The following is a 22,121-nucleotide window of genomic DNA, read 5'->3' as shown; positions in this document are numbered from 1 at the left end:
CCGTCTGAACGGAGGCTGCTTCATACTTTGATCTCACTGAGATAAGGCTATGGTAAGAACGACAAAGACTGTTCACTTAAAATAATAGTTCTTGTGAATATTGTGTGCTATGGTCATACTGTAGCTTCGTCAGTGATGCACTGAATAAATCAGCTGTCCTTCTGTACTTCTAACTTAGCTCATTTGCTCCACCTGCTCCGTTTCCATGGCATCATAGCTGGGCGCCGATGTTCAACTCCCAAAAGAAAGTATGGAGGCTCGTGAGACATTTTAAGTCATAACCGCTTTTTTAATATCTTCAACAACAAAAAAAACTACAGCAATGTTGAATTTGTCCTGTATATCCCGCAATTGGGAGATTGAACATCTCTGGTATGTGCCAAACAAAATTATACTTGGCACACATATTGAATGGGCGGAGGACAGTAAAAGAGGTGTGCATTTGCCCTACCAGCCAATAGAGTGAAAGCAAAACCTCCACTCAGGGGCTGCTGACTCCAGCTGGTGATTTGCAGTGGTAATAGTTCTCCCCCAGTGATTATGGTTGGAAGGCACAGTCACACCTGTACTTATCCAGGTAATAACAGCTGTGTGCCAGACAACCAACCTGGGCACAACTATCAGTTCACACACACCAGACATGAGATGGGGAGACATATCAGCAGATTCTCAAATACGCCAAGCTGTCAAGCATAGAATAGCCATAGAATGAGCTGCTGGCAAGATGTCTGCTGGTAGAATAGACACCAGAAAGGTATTACGGAAACAAGGCAACACTGGAACTGGCTCCAACTTCCTTCCAGCACAGCACCACAGCCTGCCAAGCTGATATGAACACACGCTCAGTCAAAATAAGCAGCCGGAACGTTGTTGGGCAGAACATACATGTGCGCAACACAACATGCATACACGTGCACAACACACACACCTGTGCACACAAACGGAAATGTAGGACCTCACAAGGCCCGATCTTAGGTAAAACATTTTGAATGCAAAATTTACGATTTTGAATACACATGGTTTTGGACAGCAAGTAAAGACCTGGATCAAAATACTTCGATATAGCCAATACATGACGCACTTGATTTAGCCTCCCAGGTTTAATGGACCCAATCAATAATTACAGAAGTGCAAACTCTGCCCATCTCGGGAGGCAAGCAAGCTAAATCAAGCACACCAAGTATTGGGAGTATATTTTCAAAGTCGCCACCATTTTGATTCAAATCTGATTAATAACACTTCCCTGGCTGACAAACGCACGTAAAACACTCAAACAAAACATTTCCAGGACTTAAAAAAGGCTATAATTGAAATCTGGAGCGCAGTGACGTTTGTATGATCTCCAGAGAAGGACACGGACGCATGACGCGAGTTCTCTGTTCCTGCATCCGGCGTCAGGAAAACGAGAGCCGCTCATGGACTTATGTAGGGAGCACCGGTCACTGCAGAGGTTTGAACACTGTTTAGTAGTAGTCTGTAGATGTGGGGGCCATGACGCCGTTTGTGCCAGAAGTGTCCCAGTCTATAAGACAGCTGGAGGGGAGGGGAAGGGGCCGGCACTCACGGCAGGTCATGCGGGTCCTGTGGAGCTGCCTGATGACCTGGGGGGAGGTCATGGGTCGCTGGGGGCAAACTGTCCTGTGGGGGTGCTTCATGGTGGGCCTGGGGTGGTTCCTGGTGGGCCTGGTGTGCTTCATGGTGGGCTTGGGGTGGTTCCTGGTGGACCTGGGGTGGTTCCTGGTAGGCTTGGGGTACCAGGTGGTTGTCCTGGGGCTCCCCCTGGTGGCCGGGGGGCAGAGCGTAGCCCCGACCCTGTGGCTCTGGGATCGCATTTCCCTCAACTGGAATAAGACGGGAATTAAGAATGAATTAAAGATGAAACGTTTTTGTACACATTTTTGACAACTTGACGAAACGGTTGAATGAAAGAATTAGAAATGATTACTATTAGAAATACTTCTACTGAATGTTGATTGGGACAAGTGAGTGAGAACAAGTCACTCACCATGAACCTCCGGAGGAAACTCTGCTTTCTGGGTCTTCAAGCGTTCCATGTGCTCCACTGCCTGAAACGACACGGAGAGAGAGAGGTGAGCACGCAAACAAACATGGCTGTGCACCACAGTCCCGTGACCACACCTCCGGGTCGTCCGGTCTCTCCTTGTGTGGTGAGCGGGGTCCACGGAGCGCTCTTTCTCCTCAGTCCCAGTCCTCACCTGCTGCAGCTCCACCTTCTGGGCGTTGAGCTGATCCTGCTGCCTCTGCAGCTCGTCCTTCTGTTTCTGGAGGTCTGCGGCTTTCTGGTTGAGGTCGTGCTCCTGCTGGGCCAGGTGCTCCTCAAACTCCCTCATCTCCTCGTCTGTGTACGCCTGGTTCTGCTCCAGGGTCTGACACAGGAGCACAGGGGCGCGTTTACACCCTCTACCCGTGTTGGAGGTTTTTGAGTGATTGATTAATATGTTTATTTTTTGGTCATTCAACAAACAGTACAATACAACACAACGTAAAATATCTGATAGCTTTAACCCAAAAAAGGTATAGTCTGAAGCTATAAGCTTATAGTGCCTACCCTTCTAACCGATATTACATCTTGCAGATTTAATTTCTTGCAGATTTAACTTCAAGTGTTGAGTCCCCAATGTTTGAGTCACCAAAGAAGAGAGAGTCAAGTACTACCACTCTGCCCACTACTGTCCCTCGTTTTCAACAAATCCATCATACTGTAATTGTACTGTCTTAAAAAAAAGTATGACAATTAAGGGTGTTACTTTGTACAACTACTGCTGTAACTGTAGCATTGTAACATGTTTCATTCACTGGTGTAGTTGAGTGAATATGAAGGTATACTGAATATATCCACTACTTTTTCTACCACTACTGTATGCAAATGAGGATACATTTAGGGTAAATGTTTGGGTAAATGCACTTCCTCAGTCACCACTCCAGCACTTGTTTCATCGGACGCTGAAAACGGGCTGGGCAATAGACCTGCCTCACCTCCCAACTGTCTGGCTCCAGGAACTCCTTCTTCTTTGTGGCGATCAAGAACTCATCTAAAGATACCAGTCTGTCCTTGTTGGTGTCCACCTGTGTGAAAAGAGAGAGAGACAGAGAGAGGAGAGAGAGAGAGAGACATTCAGGTAAGCTGTAGAAGCACATTCATTTACCACATTTTCATGCAATGTCCACTAGATTTCTTAGTGCATTTAAACAAACAGTAATTATTAATGTAGTCCTAGCAACAGTTACTGACAGTAACTCATTTCCATTTCATGGAACGTTCATATTCAAAACAATAACACAACTTTGGTCCATCAACATCCAGTTAGCTAACATCAAGTTAGCTAATGTAACAGTCAAGATATGTGAATAATAATCCCACCACCGAAAAACAACGTCCCAAAGTAAATTTGGTATTTGGTAAAGTTTTCGACTTGCTAGAGTTTGTGTATCACAGATCGATACACCGGACGTTTACTTGGTTGTTGCCCTAGTGAGCGAAGATTCGTTTGAAAGGACCTCGACTACGGCAGGCTCCGGGGCCAGTGCAGTACCTCGTTCATGACATGTTCTCTCATACGTAGCCTCTCCTCCTCCATCTCCACCATGTCGTCCTCCTCGTTGGTAGGGTCATAGATCTTCTCCAGCTGAGGTCGCAGAGGAGGAAGAAGAGGTCATTATTGCCCTAGTGAGCGAAGTGTGACAGAGCGATTGCCCTATCTCTCACACAAATCATGGTGTTTCTCCCACACGTGTAATTGTCATTTCAGACATGACAACACCTCTCTACCTCCTTCGTGAACAAAGCCTCCAGCTCCTGTTCATCAAAGAAGCCATCTCCATTGGAATCTGCACAGTCAAAGACAAGAACATTGATCAACCCTGTTAGATAGTGTAGATGGATGGAGCTCACAGCTTGGGTCTATGATATTAATGCACAGGCAAGCTCACCATGAAGGTTGAAAAAGGTTTTGGGGTCAAAATCCTCTGGGTCCAGACCGTCTGCCTCCTCCCAGACCTCTTTCAACTGATTCTCACTGCCCTGAACAGAGAGGAAGTGTTAGCACCAGAGACAGCGGGGCGGCAGATGACATGGAGCTAGAACAGTGCGTTGAACACCAGGGAACTAAAGCCTTTCTTCTAAACAGAACCACCGCAGACACCACAAACGCGTAGGGGCTCTGCTCATACTAGTTCTGCAGTCCGCTTGGGGGATGGGGCAGTTGGCGCTCTCGTTGCGTAGAGGGCATACGGACATGTCAGAAAAATGGGAGGCATGTGGATGTCCGCATGGAGCCTAGGCGCGCACTCTCTGAGGACATTTTCGTCACGCGGAAAGTATAACCACGGCTTTTAACTCGAGCCTACGGGGGGGGGGGGGTGATGGCTGGGAGACAGCAGCCATGCCGCTAGACCAAACACGGACGTGAAGGCGGACTCACAGGATGGTTGACTTTGGGATGGTCGGCGTGCTTCTTCTTCATCTCCTCGTAGTGCTCCTCCTCCTTCTTCCTCCCCTCCTCGTCCAGCGTCTTCAGATGCTCCCGTCGCTCGTAATCCTTCATCATCTCGTACTTCTTAAACTCCTCGTGGCGCTCCTTGTCGTAGTTTTCCAAATCATTCGTGGCCTTATGATAAAGAGAGATCGGTATGTGAGAGAAAGAGAGAGAGACAGAGAGAGAGAGAAATGACTATTCCATTTGATATTAAAAGTAATATATAACCACTCTTTCAAGCGGAGGGGCTCGACTTACGGATTTGATGAGTCGATCCAGATCATCCACCTCAAAGGTGTGTGGATTCATATGGTTCAGGTACTCAAACTGTTTCAAAAGAGCCTGGTGGTCCACCGCAATATCTGTGAGCGTTGATGAAAGCAGGTTCAGTAATTAAACACAAACATCACACTCATGCACATTTGCAGTTACATCATGTAATCAGTTATGATATTACTGCATCACCCCAACCCTTTAACCCAGACATCCAGAACAGTTCTGCCAGGATCGTGGTGAGAGACGGGAAATATACTCATATCGCCCGTACCCTGCCATCTTTGCACTGGCTCCCTGTCTCCTACAGGATTGAATTCAAAACCCTTCTCCTAACTTTCAAATGCTACTCCCTACTTTATATAACTCCTCGCTCCACTAAGCCCCTTCAGTCTGCCAACAACCTGCTTCTTCATCCCCCGAGGACTAAGCTCTGCTCTATGGGAGACCGGGCCTCTTGCTCAGCTGCCACCCACCTCTGAAATGCCCTCCCTGACAATCTGAGGGCACCACAGGCTCTGGGTTCTTTTAGGACTGGTCTAAATACCTACTTATTTAGAAAAGTTTTTTGTATGTATATATTTTATATAATTAGGGGCCGGGCAGTCTCAGCTTCGGGTCCCTCTTGTATCAGCCGATTTAGACTCCCTAGAACCAGGCTCTTTGAGCGATGTGCTGACCTGGGATCAGCGTTAGAAAGGACCGCCCGGCGCCTCCACGCCATGTCAGTGCACAGGTGGGCCTACGGACCACAAATACAACTGAATAATGAGGCCAAGGCAGCATTCCAAAAACGAATAGTAATGATGAATGTGTTGTTCACACTTGGACGTACTGAAGTGACCTAGCTGACATGTTTTGGCACCACTCTAACCACTCTGGGTTTCCTGGCAACCGGGACATACCAGCGGGAACTAGCCGACAGGTGTGCATGATGAGGCAAGGCAAGGCAAACTTTATTTATAAAGCACATTTAAAATGACAGCAGTCAACCAAAGTGCTGTACGGAGATGGGCCCCAAGTAAAAACAGGGAATTTCAACCGACAACACAAGCATGAAACAGACTGAGTGAAACGCCAGGGAGAAGAAGTGGGTTTTTAGGGAGGATTTTAAAATCTCAAGATTCTGGGAGGATCTGATATAAAGAGGCGGGCTATTCCAGAGCCCAGGGGCGACCGCTGTAAAAGCCCCGTCACCTCTAGACTTTCATCTGTTTTTTGGCATCTCCAGCAGTAATTGATCGGCCGACCTTAACATTCACATTAACTGGTTCACCCTTGTGGCCGAAGCCCCTGCTGGTAATGATGTAATCCTGCTAAATCTTTTCCCTGTACTGTAGGTCTGGGATATTACAGCCGTCACTGATCGCACTAAGGCCTGCAGTCTGGGAGCCACATTAGGATGAATGATCGGTACGTTAGGTTCCCTCACACTGCGGAGGAACATGCTGAAACTAAAAGGCGATTTGCAGCAACGTCCGTTTTTCCCAATGTAATCGGAGCCATTGACTGCACTCACATCATGATGAGGGCACCATCCGCAGACGAATTTGTTTTGCCACCATGCCACTATCCACGCCATTGGACCCCACCTCAGCCCGAGTGGGCTAGAGAAACACGGTTTTCACCCGTGGGCGCAGATGGGTGGCCCGGAGAGCGGTACACTGTCCTTGACCGGCTCAGACCCGAGGGGGTGGAGTCTCTCCACCATGCCACTATGCACGCCATGGACCCCACAACTCAGCCCTTGAGTGAGCTAGAGACACATGGTCTTTACCGCTGGGTGCAGGTCAGTGGCTCGGAGAGGAGTACACTGTCCCCGACCGGCTCTAACCCGAGGGGGCGGAGTCTCGCCACCACGCCACTATCCCCACCACAGACCCCACCACCAAGCCCCTGAGTGGGCTAGAGACACACGGTCTTCACTCGTGGGTGCATAGATTGCCTGGAGGTGAATGCAGTGTCCCCAACCAACTCCGACCCGAGAGGGCGGAGTCTCGCCTTCACGTCACTATCCATAACACGGACCCCACAACTCTGAGAGGGCTAGAAACACATGGTCTTTACCGGTGGGTGCAGGTCAGTGGCCCAGAGAGGGGTACACTGTCCCCGACCGGCTCTGACCTGAGGGGGCAGAGTCTTGTCACCACGCCACTAAACACGCAATGGACCTCACAACTCAGCCCTTGAGTGGGCTAGAGACAAACGGTCTTCAAGGTTCCAGGTTTTTCAGCTTCCAAGCTTTTTAGCTATACATTCCATCATTTATGCCATCTTTCAGCTTTGACAGTATTACAGTTTATCTTCCAGCTTTTGTAGCAATGTATTTAAATTCTTAGCTCCTGTAGGTAAGGCACTTCAGCTTCCAATTCTGCTAGTTTCACATTTCAGCTTCCAGGTTTTTCAGCTGCCAGGTTTTTCAGTTGTGCAGTGTGATGCATTTGAGCTTTCAGATTTTTCACATTCATGCATTTACAGCAATGCTTTTGTGATTTCTTTCGGTTGCTCAGCATTCGCACACATTTTCTGCAGGAAATGCAACTTTCTAGTTAATTTAAGAAGTTTTCAATAATTAGGGTCCAGGCAGAGACCCTCATGTATGTCATTTGTCTCCTACTTCCTCTTCAAAACGCCCTGCCCCAATTCAGTGCTGCTCGGCAGCTGTAATAAGTGTCTGTTTTTTGTTCTTTTTCTGCTTGTTTGTATTCTTAATGACTTAGTGATTGTTTCATACTGCGTGTTTCCCTCCTCAGATTGCTGCTGTGGCCAGTTGTTCTGTAACTAAGCCAACATAATGAGCAGCAAGTAAATTCCCTTCAGATCCGGGATCTGGCACCTTTTACTGTAATCTAGTGTAATGGGGCATCTTTGCTGGCCTGTCAGCCTGCCTATTAGTGGGACATGACATCACTGCCGTGCTCAGATACTATGGTTCTCTAACCCACTCAAGCATGTCTCAACATTGTGACAGGAAAAACAAAACCCAAGTCGTCTGTGGGATACTTGGTAACACCCATATGGCGCAACAGGACACTATGTGCAGAACAGCTTCATGGCTATATAAGGGTTAGCATACCGTTCCCTCCTTCAATGTCCTGCTTGGCTTTGATCAGTGTCCGTAGTCGGCTGACCTCCTGTCTCTTCAACTCGTCCAGTTTAGTTCTGACGTGATGGCTGACAAAGTCCAGCTCTTTAGCCAGCTTCCCTTGCTATGCAACACAATAATTTTACAATGATTATTGTCATACAGCTGCATAACATTCCTTGTGACCAATGATAAGACTGAGGAGGACAGCTTCAGCTGGGCTGATACCTTGATGTCCTCCATGTCTGTGTTGTGGAGCTTCTCTCTGAAATGCTGGTCTTTCTCCAGGAAATCGATGACTTCCCTGAGATAGCGGTCATAGTGGAGTCCAGTGTCCTGTTATAACAACACCAGCACATCAAGCCATAGTATCATACATACATATAAATAAAGTTTGATTTGATTTGATACACACAAGCACGACAATAGAAACAAATACCAATAGTCTTTCAATTAAATTATCAGAAAACAACAACAAAGAAATAATCAGAATATTATATTTCAAATGCACAGTACAGTATTTCTGTATGTATATTTCTTTCTTTCTTTATGTCTGAAACTCCTAATACTGCTATGGTTATTAGCTGTCAATAAACTGTTTCAGGGAATGCTGGTACACCTGTTCTGTTCATGGATGAAAGGTTATGTCTCTGTGAACAAGCAGAGACTTCGGACCGCCCTGCTCCACACCTCCCTCGCTTACCACACTGGGCGGGGGCTCCGCGGCCTTCTCCTCTTGCTGGGTGACTTTTGTCTTGTCCACACTAATTGGCACTGCCTCCAGACACAGCAGATGGAGCAGAAGAGCTAGGCAGCTGGGGAGGAGAGACCGGCTCCAAGACATCTGTTCACACAGAAAGCAACATAGCTAGCTATCATCTGGAACCAAGAGAAGCAACACACATTTGATCATCATGACAAGCTATATCTATCATTCTAGCTAACTAGTACTGTAGCTAACACAAAGCTAATATAACGCTAAGTTTCGGGCTTCAGGCGAGCTATTCTGTTACCAGATGACACAATATACAGGCTATGTGACACCTAGCTAGCTAGCCAAGCTATATGCGTATGTGTCAATTCTAAACCACAAAGAAAAGTTGCTGATACAGCAATCAACACTTGCTTGCCAGGATCAAAGCCTGCCAATCACACTTAAAACATACAAGTAACACGATGGGACTCACGTTATGTTTTAGCAATGTCCGTCAAGCGTTATATCGGTTTAGTGCTGCAGCTATTATAGCACTAACTACCGCTGCTCAGGTTCAGCCTGGTGTGTGTGAATGTGAGGGATGACTGACAATAGTAACCCATTCGACCTGTAGCCAGTACCGATTGGACAATATTTGACGCCCCGCCTCCTGAATACGCGCATTGATATTAGATTGGTCCATTTTGCTGCCTGTCCAAAGTGGCGCTATCAAGGTGCGTTGCACATAATAATTGTACGTGGCGAGTGGATGATCGCCTTCAATCTGCTGGCGTCCCGTTTGAGTCAATATAAGAGACTAATAGTAGTATAGTAAGGCACATGTGTTGACTTGTGTCGTGTGTGTTGCTAAATCAATAAAATAAAGCCTGAAGCCTTAAATTTGACATTGGGCTACGTCACTTCCCGTTGAATTTAACTTCCGCAGATCTCCGTGCTGCAGATTCCTGCATCAACGCCATCATGGGTCGTATGCACGCTCCTGGGTAAGCATGTGTTGATTAAAATCATTGTCGTTAAAATCATTGTATATTAGTGACAGAGATGTATTATGTATGGGGTTAGTTTATGAAGGGTTCTGCGGCGACACGGATCACAACAGCGCCCATATTATGATATTCCCTTCCCATCACGCAGGGAGCTACCTTGCTAGCCCCATGTGACGCTAACAAATATGGCGCAGTGTAACGTTGGGTTCAGTGTCTCAGCAACTCATAAGTATCCGACTGTAGCTGTTGGTCAGTGTCGGACTTAATGGTAAACTGGTCTTCGCTTGACTGACTGACGTCTTTGTTTTTCATTCAGCAAGGGCCTGTCCCAATCGGCGCTCCCCTACAGACGCAGTGTGCCCACAGTAAGTAGTAGTTTGAGCTGAGATACCGCTAGTGTTTGTCGCTAGCTTTATTATGAACATCAAATTTACTGAGTCCGTACAAAAGTTGTCTCGAGGTTATATTCATTTTATTCGATATGGTACTGTAGATGAAGAATCATTAATCCCAACCCATAACTTCTTGTCCTAACACAGTGGCTGAAACTGGCATCGGATGATGTAAAAGAGCAGATCTTCAAACTGGCCAAGAAGGGCCTGACACCTTCTCAGATTGGTAAGATGGACGGAAGTGTAGCCAAATGCATTTGTGTAGCAGTTGTACTAGGGCTCTGCGTTGTGTTTCGGTTCAACCCATGACTTGCCCAGGGCGGGCAACTTGTGAGGCAGACACGCTGACAGTTGAATAGGGACATCCCTCTTGGAGGGACTGTCAGCGCTCCTTTGAGGAGTGAGTTTTACCAGCTACTTGCTACCACGACCTCGGAGGACTACCTCACTCCACAAGGGTTCACGGGGGACTCATTATTCACTCAGTTACACTCACCCCTCTAAACTCACTCCACACACCACTGGACAGGGTCACTGCACCAAATGTAACGGTTATAGCAGGTGAAACTCACCATCTGATCACCTGATCGTCCCGTGCTAGTTAGGGGAAAAGTGTTATCTACAGGGTATCCACGGATCCTTAAACAGTTTTAATTAATTTAACGTCTAAATAAAAGCCTCAAGTCTTAAATTGCCTTAAATTCATTATCCAAAGGTCTTTGTGGTTTACTTCATGAATGTAGGCTCTATGCATACCTACAGTAGCTTGAATCACATGCATAGGGAATTGCTCTGGTAACTGTCGCAGTAACTGGTAACAGGCTGCTTTTCAATTCAATTCTAAGGGGGTTTAGTGGAATGGACAACATGTGTTTAGTTAACATTGCCAAAGAAAGTGTGTTTATTAAAACAAAAACATAAAACTAAAGATATAGTCCTTCTAGAATAAGGACATGTGTAAACAGCTGTGTGTGTATATATATATATATATATATATATATATATATATAGGCCTAGGCATATATACAGCGGAGAAAAATATGGACGTAGCAAATAAGTGACAACTGTACTAAGAGTTTTTGGCTTGTTTGTCTGTCCATTAGCAGGATTAGGCGAAAACTACTAGGTACAGCTCTTAGGTATTAGGTCTCACAACCATATTTTTTGTACATTTGGTCTTAAATTGCATTCCAAGTGGCATTAAAAAGGTCTTAACAATTCTTCAATCGAACTCTCTGAGATCTGCAGACACCCTGTATCTACTCTGTCAGTGTGGGTGAAGGGGCTGACTGTGTCCCCTCCGGCCCCCAGGTGTGATCCTCAGAGACTCCCACGGCGTGGCCCAGGTCCGCTTCGTTGCTGGAAACAAGATCCTGAGGATCCTCAAGTCCAAAGGCCTGGCGCCCGATCTGCCTGAAGACCTGTACCACCTCATCAAGAAGGCTGTCGCTGTCAGGAAACACCTGGAGAGGAGCAGGAAGGTGAGAACCTTGCATGTCGTCAATACGATAGGGCCTCTCGGCATCCATCTTGATCTATTCACCAGGCGTAACTCGATAGACTATGATTGGCTGGTGAGTAGATCAATACATTAGGGACATTATTGAAACCCGATCCTTGAACAGCACTCTTATTGAGATGTGTTGGGAATATGGTCACTGGTCTTTTCAATGGGCAGATAACACTAGACCTGCCCAGTGTGGACACTGTTTTGTGTCCTCTGGGAGCGTAGCACTGTCCAGTGCCATGACGTGTGGTCCTGTGCTACAGCATTGGACAGGAAACCTGTTCCCGGCATTCTGCCTGACAAGTAAAGCCTCCTGTTTATTCCTGACCATGTAGTGCACCTCTTCACATCCAAAAACCTGCTTTTGAAGTTGTCAGGTGGTTGTGGAGAAGGGTTCACATCTTTCCTTTCCTGTTTTTTGTTTTAAATGCAGGATAAAGATGCCAAATTCCGTCTGATTCTTGTCGAAAGCAGAATCCACAGACTGGCTCGCTATTACAAAACCAAGAGAGTACTTGCACCCAACTGGAAGTAGTAAGTATTCGTACAGAATCCAGCCAGCTGAAGAAGCCCTTGTGGGCGAAACGTTAATTGTGTGCATTAGTTGGGGGTGAATAAATCAGGGACAGAGACCTTATACTGTGTGCGGACATCCATCTTCTTTTACTTGGATATACTCTAGTCCAACACCAGTTTTTTGAAGTTTTTCCAGGATGTGCATATCCACTTCTGTCGATTCGTACAGAATCCAGACATTTCCTTCCCTGCACGCATGACACTTTTCATTGTCCTGTTCTCCTCGTAAGAGCCGAGATATTCCTGATGTGCACACATCTCGTACTTCTACTCCGTGCTACTTTTGGTGCATTTAAATTGACGTGATGTCCCAAAGGTATTCTGAATGAGACCTAGAGCCACCGTACTTTCACTAGAGTAATCCTCCTCCTCTCTCTCTCCACAGCGAGTCCTCTACCGCCTCTGCCTTGGTGGCATAAACACACAGCTTTCACAAATAAAGACATTTTGAAGCATTGTGTGTGTGTGTGTGTTTGTGTTTGTGTTGCTGCTTTGGTGCTGTAATGGAGGTGGTGAGAGTAAACCGATGCTGCTGATTAGGGATGTTAACAGTTAATCGACTAGCGATTAATTGCTGATAAGAATTTACTCTAGTAAGATTTGGTTACTCAGTTAATTGCTTGTTAATGGAACATTACTTTTTTTGAATGAACATTATCAACGGGAGTTGCGTGAAATGTAATCCTGATTTAAGGTCTGACTCTGCACATGAGGGCGTCACGCCATGTAGTGAAGGCTAATCGGGATTCTGGGAAATTTCAACGACACAGCAGAAGAAGACACAAATGAAGCGAGCAAAGCGCAGTCCAGCGCGGGACGTTCTTATCAATTAAGACGATTTACACGTGGTTTTTAAGTGTTTATTGACACAGTCACAAAGCCATGATAAAATAAACCCACCCATGATCTATTGAGCCCTTGGTACCAAACAGAATTGACTCAGTTTTTCCCAGATGCAGTGAGAGTTTGTTGTCTGAGCCACTCCCTTACATGTTCAAGCTCTATACTAAGAGTAACTTCGATTTGGTGGACATCTTTGGTGGACCATCACACCCTCCCCCCATTCTATTGTGTCTCACCCCCTCCCCCCATTCTACCCATGATCTATTGTGTTATGTGGAGGCTGTACAAGCCTACCAGGCTGGCCTGCTAGGCTTATTCAGCCTCCACATAACACAATAGATATTGTTTATTAATTGACTATTGTTTGTTAAGATTAACAGTTATCGATTAATGAAATTCTTTGAAATTTGCAACCCTACTGTTGATAAAAATCTTCTAATTGTGTACCAGATTGAACAAAATCCCCTTTTTTATGTGCCATGGAATCATTACAGGGAGGGAAGTTGGGCATTACAGCAGCAAGAACAGAGAAACTACAGAATAGATCAAGAGTAAAGTTAACAATATATACATACAATATACATACAGTACATGAGTAAAACAAAACAAAAAAAACAAAAAACATGGCACTGTTATAGGCTAGTGTAGTGCAGGTGACTTAGGGGCAGTGTTATCGAGAGTCTGCTCCTCAGAAAGCCCCGGTACATTATATATAATAGTATACTGGGCTTCAATAAAACATGTCAGGGAGCCCTAGTGGTTGTACCTAACAAGCTTGCACGTTAACCTCCAGGCACAGTAGGAGAGATGGGCTCTAATATGTTACACTAGCTCAACTTCAACTCTTCAAATCGGGCACATTTTTTTTGTCTACTCGCTTTTACCACAAGAGGTCAGTATGCAACCGCTTTACTGATAACCCTGAATCGTCAAGGATGTCCTTGAATTAAACATGAATTGTTGCCGTGTTTGCTTTGTAGTTTATGGTAATATAGCTTTGATTAATAGTATGTCTTATTTCGTTTATTAACACATTTACCTACACCGTAAACATTAGGCTACGGAGGGTTTCTTAAATCAGGTGGTAAGCAATCTAAATGACACGACGACACGGACTACTGCTCATCCTGAGCGATCTCACGTCCCGTAGTCTTTAGTTCTCCAGGAGGAGCGGTGTGATTAATGGGCCTCAGCCCACCTCTCAGCCTCCGGCCTCGCTCCCTGCGCCCTGCGGGGAAGATCGGGTCCAGGACTTGGAATCTGAAAGCTACTTAGCCTACTACCTTGATGGTTCAGCAGCACATCTGCCGGAGGAAGATTCACTCCGTCTTTCCTCCATCAAGGACAACTTACGTGGCTTCATTCATTTTCACTCAATTAAACAAGACAATGTGGCTTAAGAGCAGATACCTCGTGTTGCATGTCGACTTCCCAGGTGACGCTCGTTCTCATCACTGTGGTCACAGTTGTTTCAGACCACATCTGGGGACTGGAGACATGCAGTGCTCACCAGGCATAGAGAACAATGGGTGCGCATGAATGAAGCAGGTGTGCCTCAGTCTGGTCCTATTGATTTCATCTGTAGCCTATATCTATAGCCTCTGGAAAGGAAAGCCACCCCTGTGTGTGTGTGTGTGCGTGCGTGCGTGTGTGTGTGTGTGTGTGTGTGTGTGTGTGTGTGTGTGTGTGTGTGTGTGTGTGAGAGAGAGAGAGGGAGTGAAATCCGATTGTCAGGGAGGGGAGAATAGTTTAGTGCATCTGCTGCAGAGCCCCCCTCACCAAACCATGATTCAGCCGGAGCTGAACAGAGCTGATCAGACTAGAGCAGAACAGAGCTGAGTCTCCTCTGAGAGGACCGTATCATTGAGTCACCTTGCTGCATCGTGAGTCGCCGGCAGTGGAAGGAACCAACCGCAGAGACCACACTGCAGTGCTGCGTTATACTGCGCATCATCGCCATGCTATGTGTGTGTGTGTGTGTGTGTGTGTGTGTGTGTGTGTGAGAGTGAGAGAGATAGCGAGGAGAGAGTGAGAAGAGGGAGTGATGAATGAGACATGGCTTAGCAAGGTCAGATAAGAGCAATTAATTGACTGGGGACCCCGTATGTTTACACTGCGGTGCACTGGTTCCAGTCATCCCGCAAATCCACAGTCGGTGCTTTCTTCCACCCTGTAGCTCTGAGAAACACGTAGTGTTCACGTGTCTACTTCCTCTTGCACTATTAGTGCTTAGAGATGGATCAGAGTAGTGAATGGTCAGAGATTGTTCTTTCTCACCAATACTGTACTGTCAGGGAGATATAAGCAGAGCTGTTGGAAGAACAGTGCCCTCCTTGGCTCCAGCGCCGTCAGCTTCTCAGAAGCCTGCCCCAGAATCACTAGCATAGCGTCACTGTCCTGAGACCATGTCACTCACAAAAGTTTTGTTTCATAGGGAGGAAGTTAGTAAGTGATTTCATATTCTAGCCTATATTTGGTTTAAATATTCAATCCCTTTTGGTTTGCTTCAGAAACTAAATCCATATCAACAAAAGCAGAAATACGCAACTACAAACTCCCCTCAGGAAAGTTAATGTTAAGTTGTTTGCTCTCGCTCTGCCGGTGTGAATGGCAGGCGAGGGTATGAGTCATCATCATAAACCCACGACCACAGAGGACAAATTACTTCACTATTCCAACCCTTAATTTTCCTCAACATCAGGCCCACTTTTACCCATACAACTTTAACACAAGCAGCTGGGGTGGTAGGCTACACATCATCATCTGGTAGTAAATGTTTTTTTGGGGGGAGGAATTTGATTTCGCACAACCATCTTTCATGAGAAAGTGCATCAAACCAGCGAGCCAACACAGCCTCCTCCAAAAGGTCACTGATGGAATATGTATAATGCAGAGAGAGAGAGAGAGAGAGAGAGAGAGAGAGAGAGAGAGAGAGAGAGAGAGAGAGAGAGAATGTTTTAGGATGCTGCCTGTTCCCTGTGAGGAGCTTGATGCCCTGGCTAGAGATTACACCTCACAGGCATCCCGTTAGGATATGAACAGTCACTTCTTCCATCTGGACCTGTTTGATCACTGGAACACATTCTGTCCAGTAAGGAATACACAAAAAAGCAAAATGCATTGCATCAGTTAAAAAAGTGACTTTCACATTAATATTTAGAGGAACGCATTCAAATGGCCGTGGAGAAATGGAGACCTGTCATCAAGCCATGGGAGATAGTCCAGGGACAGAGTATGGGAGAATGCTCTGAGGAAGGCCTCTGGCCGAAACGTTAGCTTGTTTCATTGACGCCAAAATAAACCGGTGAAATAGAGGATCTGTCCATGTATCTTTTATTGGTGAGTGCCACCATGCATCTTTGATGTCCTTTTTGATGTTCATATTTTTGCTTTGGCACCACAACAGTCTATTTTTTGAGGAATTCCATTTCTATTGCAAGAGTATGAGATTATTATAAGAGTATTTTGCTGTTTGCTGCCCAGTGATACAGCTATTTTCCTCCGTACTGTGACTTTGAGCTCAACTCCCCCCCCCCCCCATCAGGATATTGAGCAGGTCTGCTTGAAGCGCTGTCAGCATTATTGTAATATGTCACGCCTGGGAAGGCTCTCTCCTGTCCTTAAGGCCTGCATGGCTGCAGCCAAAGAGATGTGAAGCTGACAGATCCACACACACACACACACACACACACACACACACACACACACACGTGTCATGGTGCAGAGAACAAGGACCATAATGGCAATACGTTTTTTTGTGTGCCTCCTTGACATTTTTATGATGCATGACTTGCACTATCGTGTATCTTAACTACTGTCAAATAAACTAAACACATATACTCTCTCTCTCTGGTGTGCAGACTAGCTTTGGAGCTTTTATACATTCAGATGCACCATCTATCTTTTTCAAATGTAGCTGCCACGTAAAAGCTTAAGCCTACTATCAATTGAGACTCTCTGACAACAATGGCCTGCTGTGCTGTTTTCTTACCTCTGTTGTGACCATGGAGGTGGTGACCCTGCCCTGTTCTCGGGAGAGGTCAATGTATTTCTGTTATAGGGTTGTCTCTCTTACGCATGCCTTTGTGTAATAGGATAGTTATTGGATCTTGGATGCTAAACGAGTGCTTCAGAGCTCCCTCGAGAATATCGGAGCTGGGATAAACGTCTTAACCAATGACTGTACCAGCCCGGAGCTTTATTAAACAATGGATTAAATGTTAACTATTGGTAGGATACGTTTAACTGATGCATTTGTATAGTCTACATACATGCCACGGGAACATCAAACAGGCAACTATATCACTTCTGTTAAGCAGACCGAATGCTCAGTCTTTTGGAATGCGCGTGACGCAATCTAGCCTATCTTTTGGAATGTTAAGCTTTTCAAGCGGCCGTTAACGTTGAGATCTTTCCAACACTCGTGTGTTCCTAAAGAAATAGAGAAGTCGTCCCAATTGCGCCGCATTAAACTAGTCTACAATAGACAGCGCTTTTAATTTTTGACTGTTTACGCACCAGCAACCCCGCTTTAACCCGCTTTTCGTCGGCTGAAAGCAGGACAAAGACGCCGACTGACACTGTGGTGAAGCAGGGTAGGCTAGCAGCCGAATCTCGACAAGTTTCTCATTCCCCTTTAAAGGACTGCAGCCCTAGCGGTGATCACTGGACTCTAGCAGACCCCTGCAAACTCTGCGGAGGGGAATAGAACCGAGCAGCCGGGATCATGGCGGCGCCGCTCGGGCGGGACACTCTACCGGACCACTGGTCATACGGAGTCTGCAGAGACGGCAGGGTCTTCTTCATCAAGTGAGCATTCGCGGTTGTTTGTAAAGATCAGGTTATATTATACTCAATCGGATTAATTTGCGCAGTGATCGTGCTTTTCCTGATCCAGTAACAGGTGTCTTTCTTTCAGTGATAAAACTCCCATCACTACTTGGCTGCATCCCCGCACGGGTGAACCTGTCAACTCCGGACACATGATACGATCAGGTACGAGCTGTAGTGATAAAAAACGCCTTTTCCCAATTCCCAACTGACTGCGAGAACATTCTCCGGTGAGTTTATATTTATGAGCCTCTTGTGTTCATGCTATAGATTTACCGCGGGGATGGGAAGAAGGGTTCACGGACGAGGGGGCCAGCTACTTCATAAAGTGAGTGCTCCTCTTCTTGTAGCCTATCTTGACCGTCGTCTACGGGAGGTGCGCTACGGACCGTGAGGATCGGAAGACTCGAGCTTTCATTCATAAGCTTCCTACAGCGTCTGTCGGTGCTCGGTGTGCTTCGCGGCGCAGTGCTCCGAGCATCGACGTCTTTTGAATGTGTTGTGTTGTGTTGCGGCGTGCTGAGCAGTGGTGACGTTGCATGCCATTACCTTCACTCTCAGACAGAGATGTATAAGTTATGCCTAATGCTGTTTGGACTATTAGGTATCGCCTATTGGCTAAATGTCGTATAAGCCTACAGCAACAAGATTGCAGTCTTGATACATAGGTAGGCTTGGTCAGTGGACTTCCTGCATAGAAATGTGCAATTAACTGCAGGGTTCCCATATGCACTTTGGCGTGATTGAAGGAAATCATCTAGTTTTTTTTTATTTATTCATTTTTTACCGCTTAATACAGAAATGAAACCGCTTAATTCTGAAATAATACAGATACAGAAATAGATTGTAATAATTGTGTTCAATTGCCCATACACTTCTGAGCACACACACACACACACACACACATACACACACACACACACACACACACACACACACACTCACACACACAGAAAGACAGACAGAGAGGCAACATAATGAAATTAGATTCCAGGGACGAGAGGTTAACAGGTGCAGTGGATAACGATTAACTCTTGACTTCTGCCCAGATACTTCTGGACAGAGGGGGCAGTGCCCAGCAGGACTACTGGAGGAAAGCTATTGAAATTCAACTCACACCCTCCCACAAGCAGCACCTCTACTCTCTCCATTAGCCACCTCAGTGTGTGTGTGTGTGTGTGTGTGTGTGTTTGTGTGAGGAGAGAGGGAGAGAAAATGAGAGAGAGTGTGTGTGTGTGTGTGTGTGTGTGTTTGTGTGTGTGTGTGGCTTGGAAAAGGGCAGGAGAGTGACTTGTGAGTGTGTGCTGATATAGTGACAGAGATGTATTTCATGATTACACTCTTGAAGGAGAGAGGACATAATTTCCAAAGTCAGTCTCTGTGTATTTATTCTTATTGAGAGTAGCCTATATTTATTTATTGCTTGGCCTCAAAGTACTCCGCTACCACAGCAACCTGGCTAGCTATGTGTCTCCCGCCTCCCTCCTGGCTACTTTGATAGTCTGTGCTGTTTGTACAAAGTCACAATAAACCACTTTGGCTGCAGTGTCTGATTTGTTTGAGATAGGGCCTGTGAGACTGACAGACAGACAAGCAAAGTTACTGACTGACTGACTGACTGACTGATGGACTGACTGACTGACTGACTGACTGACTGACTGACTGGTAAACAGACAGGTAGATAGGCAGTTGGCAGACAGACAGACCACACTGGAAGCCAGCTGATAAATCAAGCTAACAATGACAAATGGATGGCCCGCTGTAGAACAGAGCGTGCTTCAGAGCAGTTCGTCATTGTAACTGAGAGACCTAGGAGGACCCCTCCTCCCTCCCTCCCTCCCTCCATGGAGAGTTTGAGGCTGGTGGCCTCTGTGCCCACTGCCCCTGTTTTGCCCCTGTTAGTTACCCTTGCTTGCCCCAGACAGAGGCTCCTGCCATAGCGCTTTGTATCCCTGTGCTTGTAGTCTTGTTTGGGAAGGTGGTTTGTGAAAGGAAGCTTTTGCTCAGAGATATGTGAAGGGATAATGCGAACAAACATGCTTTCAAGTGTATCCGTGCTCCTACTACACTCCTACTACAGAACAATGACCTGTGAGGCTGGGCTGTGTTGCATTTTAATGCCGTCGCTTTGTGCAACAGTGGAAACGCACTTCATCACACCGTACAACATGGCGAGTCAGAGGGTCTAGTAAAACAGAGGCAGGAAGCTGGCACACAAGGATGTGGGCTTTGAAAGGGCACTGAAAATTATTTCAGAAATCTGTTATCACTGACACTTTCATTGTGTGGAGCGTGAAGGGCGTCATTGTGGTTCTCTCTCTCTCTCTCTCTCTCTGACCAGTTCGAGGAAAGACAACAGCCAGCGGAGAGATGTATGGTGGCCGAAATGTCAGGGTAGTAAAATCAATGGCTTGTTTGTTGCTTGTACAACTTAATGGAAGGATCTTGTTTTGGTCGCATTTTTCCTGGCGGTGGACTTTGTGCCTTTGTTGCTCTGTGTTAAGCGTCGGTGAGGTAGGAAAGAGAGACTAAGACGGGAACAGAGGACCGGAGCCCCCTGGTCAGGCACAGCTCTCTCTCAGTCCCACAGCTCTCTCTCAGTCACACAGCTCTCTCTCAGTCACACAGCTCTCTCTCAGTACCACAGCTCTCTCTCAGTCACACAGCTCTCTCTCAGTGACACAGCTCTCTCTCAGTCACAGCTCTCTCTCAGTCACACAGCTCTCTCTCAGTCACACAGCTCTCTCTCAGTCACACAGCTCTCTCTCAGTGACACAGCTCTCTCTCAGTCACAGCTCTCTCTCAGTCACACAGCTCTCTCTCAGTCACACAGCTCTCTCTCAGTCACAGCTCTCTCTCAGTCCCACAGCTCTCTCTCAGTCCCACAGCTCTCTCTCAGTCCCACAGCTCTCTCTCAGTCACACAGCTCTCTCTCAGTGACACAGCTCTCTCTCAGTCACAGCTCTCTCTCAGTCCCACTCTCTCTCTCAGCCCCACAGCTCTCTCTCAGTCACAGCTCTCTCTCAGTCACACAGCTCTCTCTCAGTCACACTCTCTCTCTCAGTCCCACAGCTCTCTCTCAGTCCCACAGCTCTCTCTCAATCACACAGCTCTCTCTCAGTGACACAGCTCTCTCTCAGTCACAGCTCTCTCTCAGTCCCACAGCTCTCTCTCAGCCCCACAGCTCTCTCTCAGTCACACAGCTCTCTCTCAGCCCCACAGCTCTCTCTCAGCCCCACAGCTCTCTCTCAGTCACACAGCTCTCTCTCAGTCCCACTCCTCTGGTCAGTTCTGTCCACCCCTCTTCATACAGGTGGAAGCTTGAGCAATTTACCCCCGGGGATCAATAAAGTACCTCCCTCCCTACCCACCCACCCACCCTCCCTCCCTATCTACCTCCCTACCTTCCTACCCACCCCCCCCTCCCTCACTCCCTCCCTACCCACCCACCCACCCACCTACCTACCAAACAGTCTTCCTTCTCAGTCAGGACAAGCAAGACAAGACATCTTGTCTGTGTAGGGTGACCCACTTGAGAGGCAAACACATGAATGAAAAGTGCAACAAGGCAAGAGCTTCACCTTCAAGCGTGTGTGTTTAACGGCTACTCGTTGGAGCTTGTGATGAGATGTTGAGTCTGTCCTTGTGATGTAGTCTGTCCCCCTCATTATCCTTGTGCTGATGTGCATGTTATTATTTTTAGTTTATGTGTGTGTTGTTAAAAACCTGGTTGTGGACTGTCCACATAGCACTTTACGGCTGGCGGTCGGTCATTGAATGTGGCCAGCTCTCCAACACTGGATCCCATGTGTCTTTTAAGGCGATTATGCGGTGGTCGTTAAGTGCCCAGCCCACCTGGCCAGTCCCTGTAGCACTCAGCTAATTAGAGAGGAGCTGGTGGCTCTTTAACACATCAGTCTCTCAAGCGTGGCAGTGGGGGACATGGTAGCAGATGATGCTGGTGTTTATATGACTGATGTCCTCAGTCCCAGTCACACTGGAGAGACGACACTGTTGTTGATGCGAGCTACGACATTCAAAGGATGTTTCACCTCCAGTAATTGTAGTCTCTCCCTCTCTCTCTCTCCCTCTCTCCCTCTTTCTCCCTCTCTCTCTGCCTCTATCCCTCTCTCCCTCTCTCTCCCCCCTCTCTCTCTCTACCTCTCTCCTTCTCTCTCTCTCTCCCTCTCTCTCTCTCTCTCTCTCTCTCTCTCTCTCTCTCTCCCTCCCTCTTGTTTCCTGGTGGTTTACTCCCCGCCCCCCTCCCCTCCTCCCTCCCCCATGCTGTGACAGGCTGAGCGGACTCAGAGTCCACATGGCGCTACCGTGACAACGCTCTGCTGGCTGTGTGTGCGCCGGTTGCCGGTGGAGACGGGCCATGGCGGGGCACAAAGGGGGGATTGTTGAGGCGAGTGGGC

The 22,121-nt window shown here is 46.9% G+C and overlaps 3 protein-coding genes across 3 annotated transcripts in view; 2 read left to right on the top strand and 1 right to left on the bottom strand.

The window, feature by feature from the left end:
- Positions 1-287: 287 nt before the first annotated feature.
- nucb2a (nucleobindin 2a) lies at positions 288-9,127 on the bottom strand. The gene is made up of 13 exons (XM_084436573.1): positions 9,042-9,127; positions 8,558-8,698; positions 8,083-8,190; positions 7,846-7,978; positions 4,755-4,858; positions 4,443-4,628; positions 3,952-4,042; positions 3,791-3,849; positions 3,555-3,647; positions 2,998-3,087; positions 2,217-2,387; positions 2,006-2,066; positions 288-1,841 (listed from the first exon to the last, which is right to left on the bottom strand). Exons 2-13 carry the CDS (start codon positions 8,696-8,698, stop codon positions 1,561-1,563), a joined length of 1,518 nt encoding a protein of 505 aa, XP_084292699.1. The 5' UTR covers positions 9,042-9,127; the 3' UTR covers positions 288-1,560.
- Positions 9,128-9,444: 317 nt separating this feature from the next.
- rps13 (ribosomal protein S13) lies at positions 9,445-12,485 on the top strand. Its single transcript, XM_084437221.1, has 6 exons — positions 9,445-9,552; positions 9,872-9,920; positions 10,095-10,173; positions 11,259-11,428; positions 11,888-11,988; positions 12,416-12,485. Exons 1-6 carry the CDS (start codon positions 9,530-9,532, stop codon positions 12,447-12,449), a joined length of 456 nt encoding a protein of 151 aa, XP_084293347.1. The 5' UTR covers positions 9,445-9,529; the 3' UTR covers positions 12,450-12,485.
- Positions 12,486-17,598: 5,113 nt separating this feature from the next.
- The window catches only part of plekha7b (pleckstrin homology domain containing, family A member 7b), a 117,825-nt gene continuing 113,302 nt past the window's right edge, over positions 17,599-22,121 (top strand). Inside the window, exons 1-3 of the mRNA XM_084436898.1 lie at positions 17,599-17,682; positions 17,792-17,868; positions 17,974-18,031. Coding sequence (XP_084293024.1) covers positions 17,600-17,682; positions 17,792-17,868; positions 17,974-18,031 — 218 coding nt within the window. The 5' untranslated portion in view covers position 17,599. The remainder of the gene's footprint in view (positions 17,683-17,791; positions 17,869-17,973; positions 18,032-22,121) is intronic.

Source organism: Borostomias antarcticus (assembly GCF_949987555.1).
Source record: "Borostomias antarcticus genome assembly, chromosome: 4".
Lineage (NCBI taxonomy): Eukaryota > Metazoa > Chordata > Actinopteri > Stomiiformes > Stomiidae > Borostomias > Borostomias antarcticus.
Note: the sequence above shows the minus strand (reverse complement) of the source record. Positions and strands in the feature narration are given on the sequence as shown.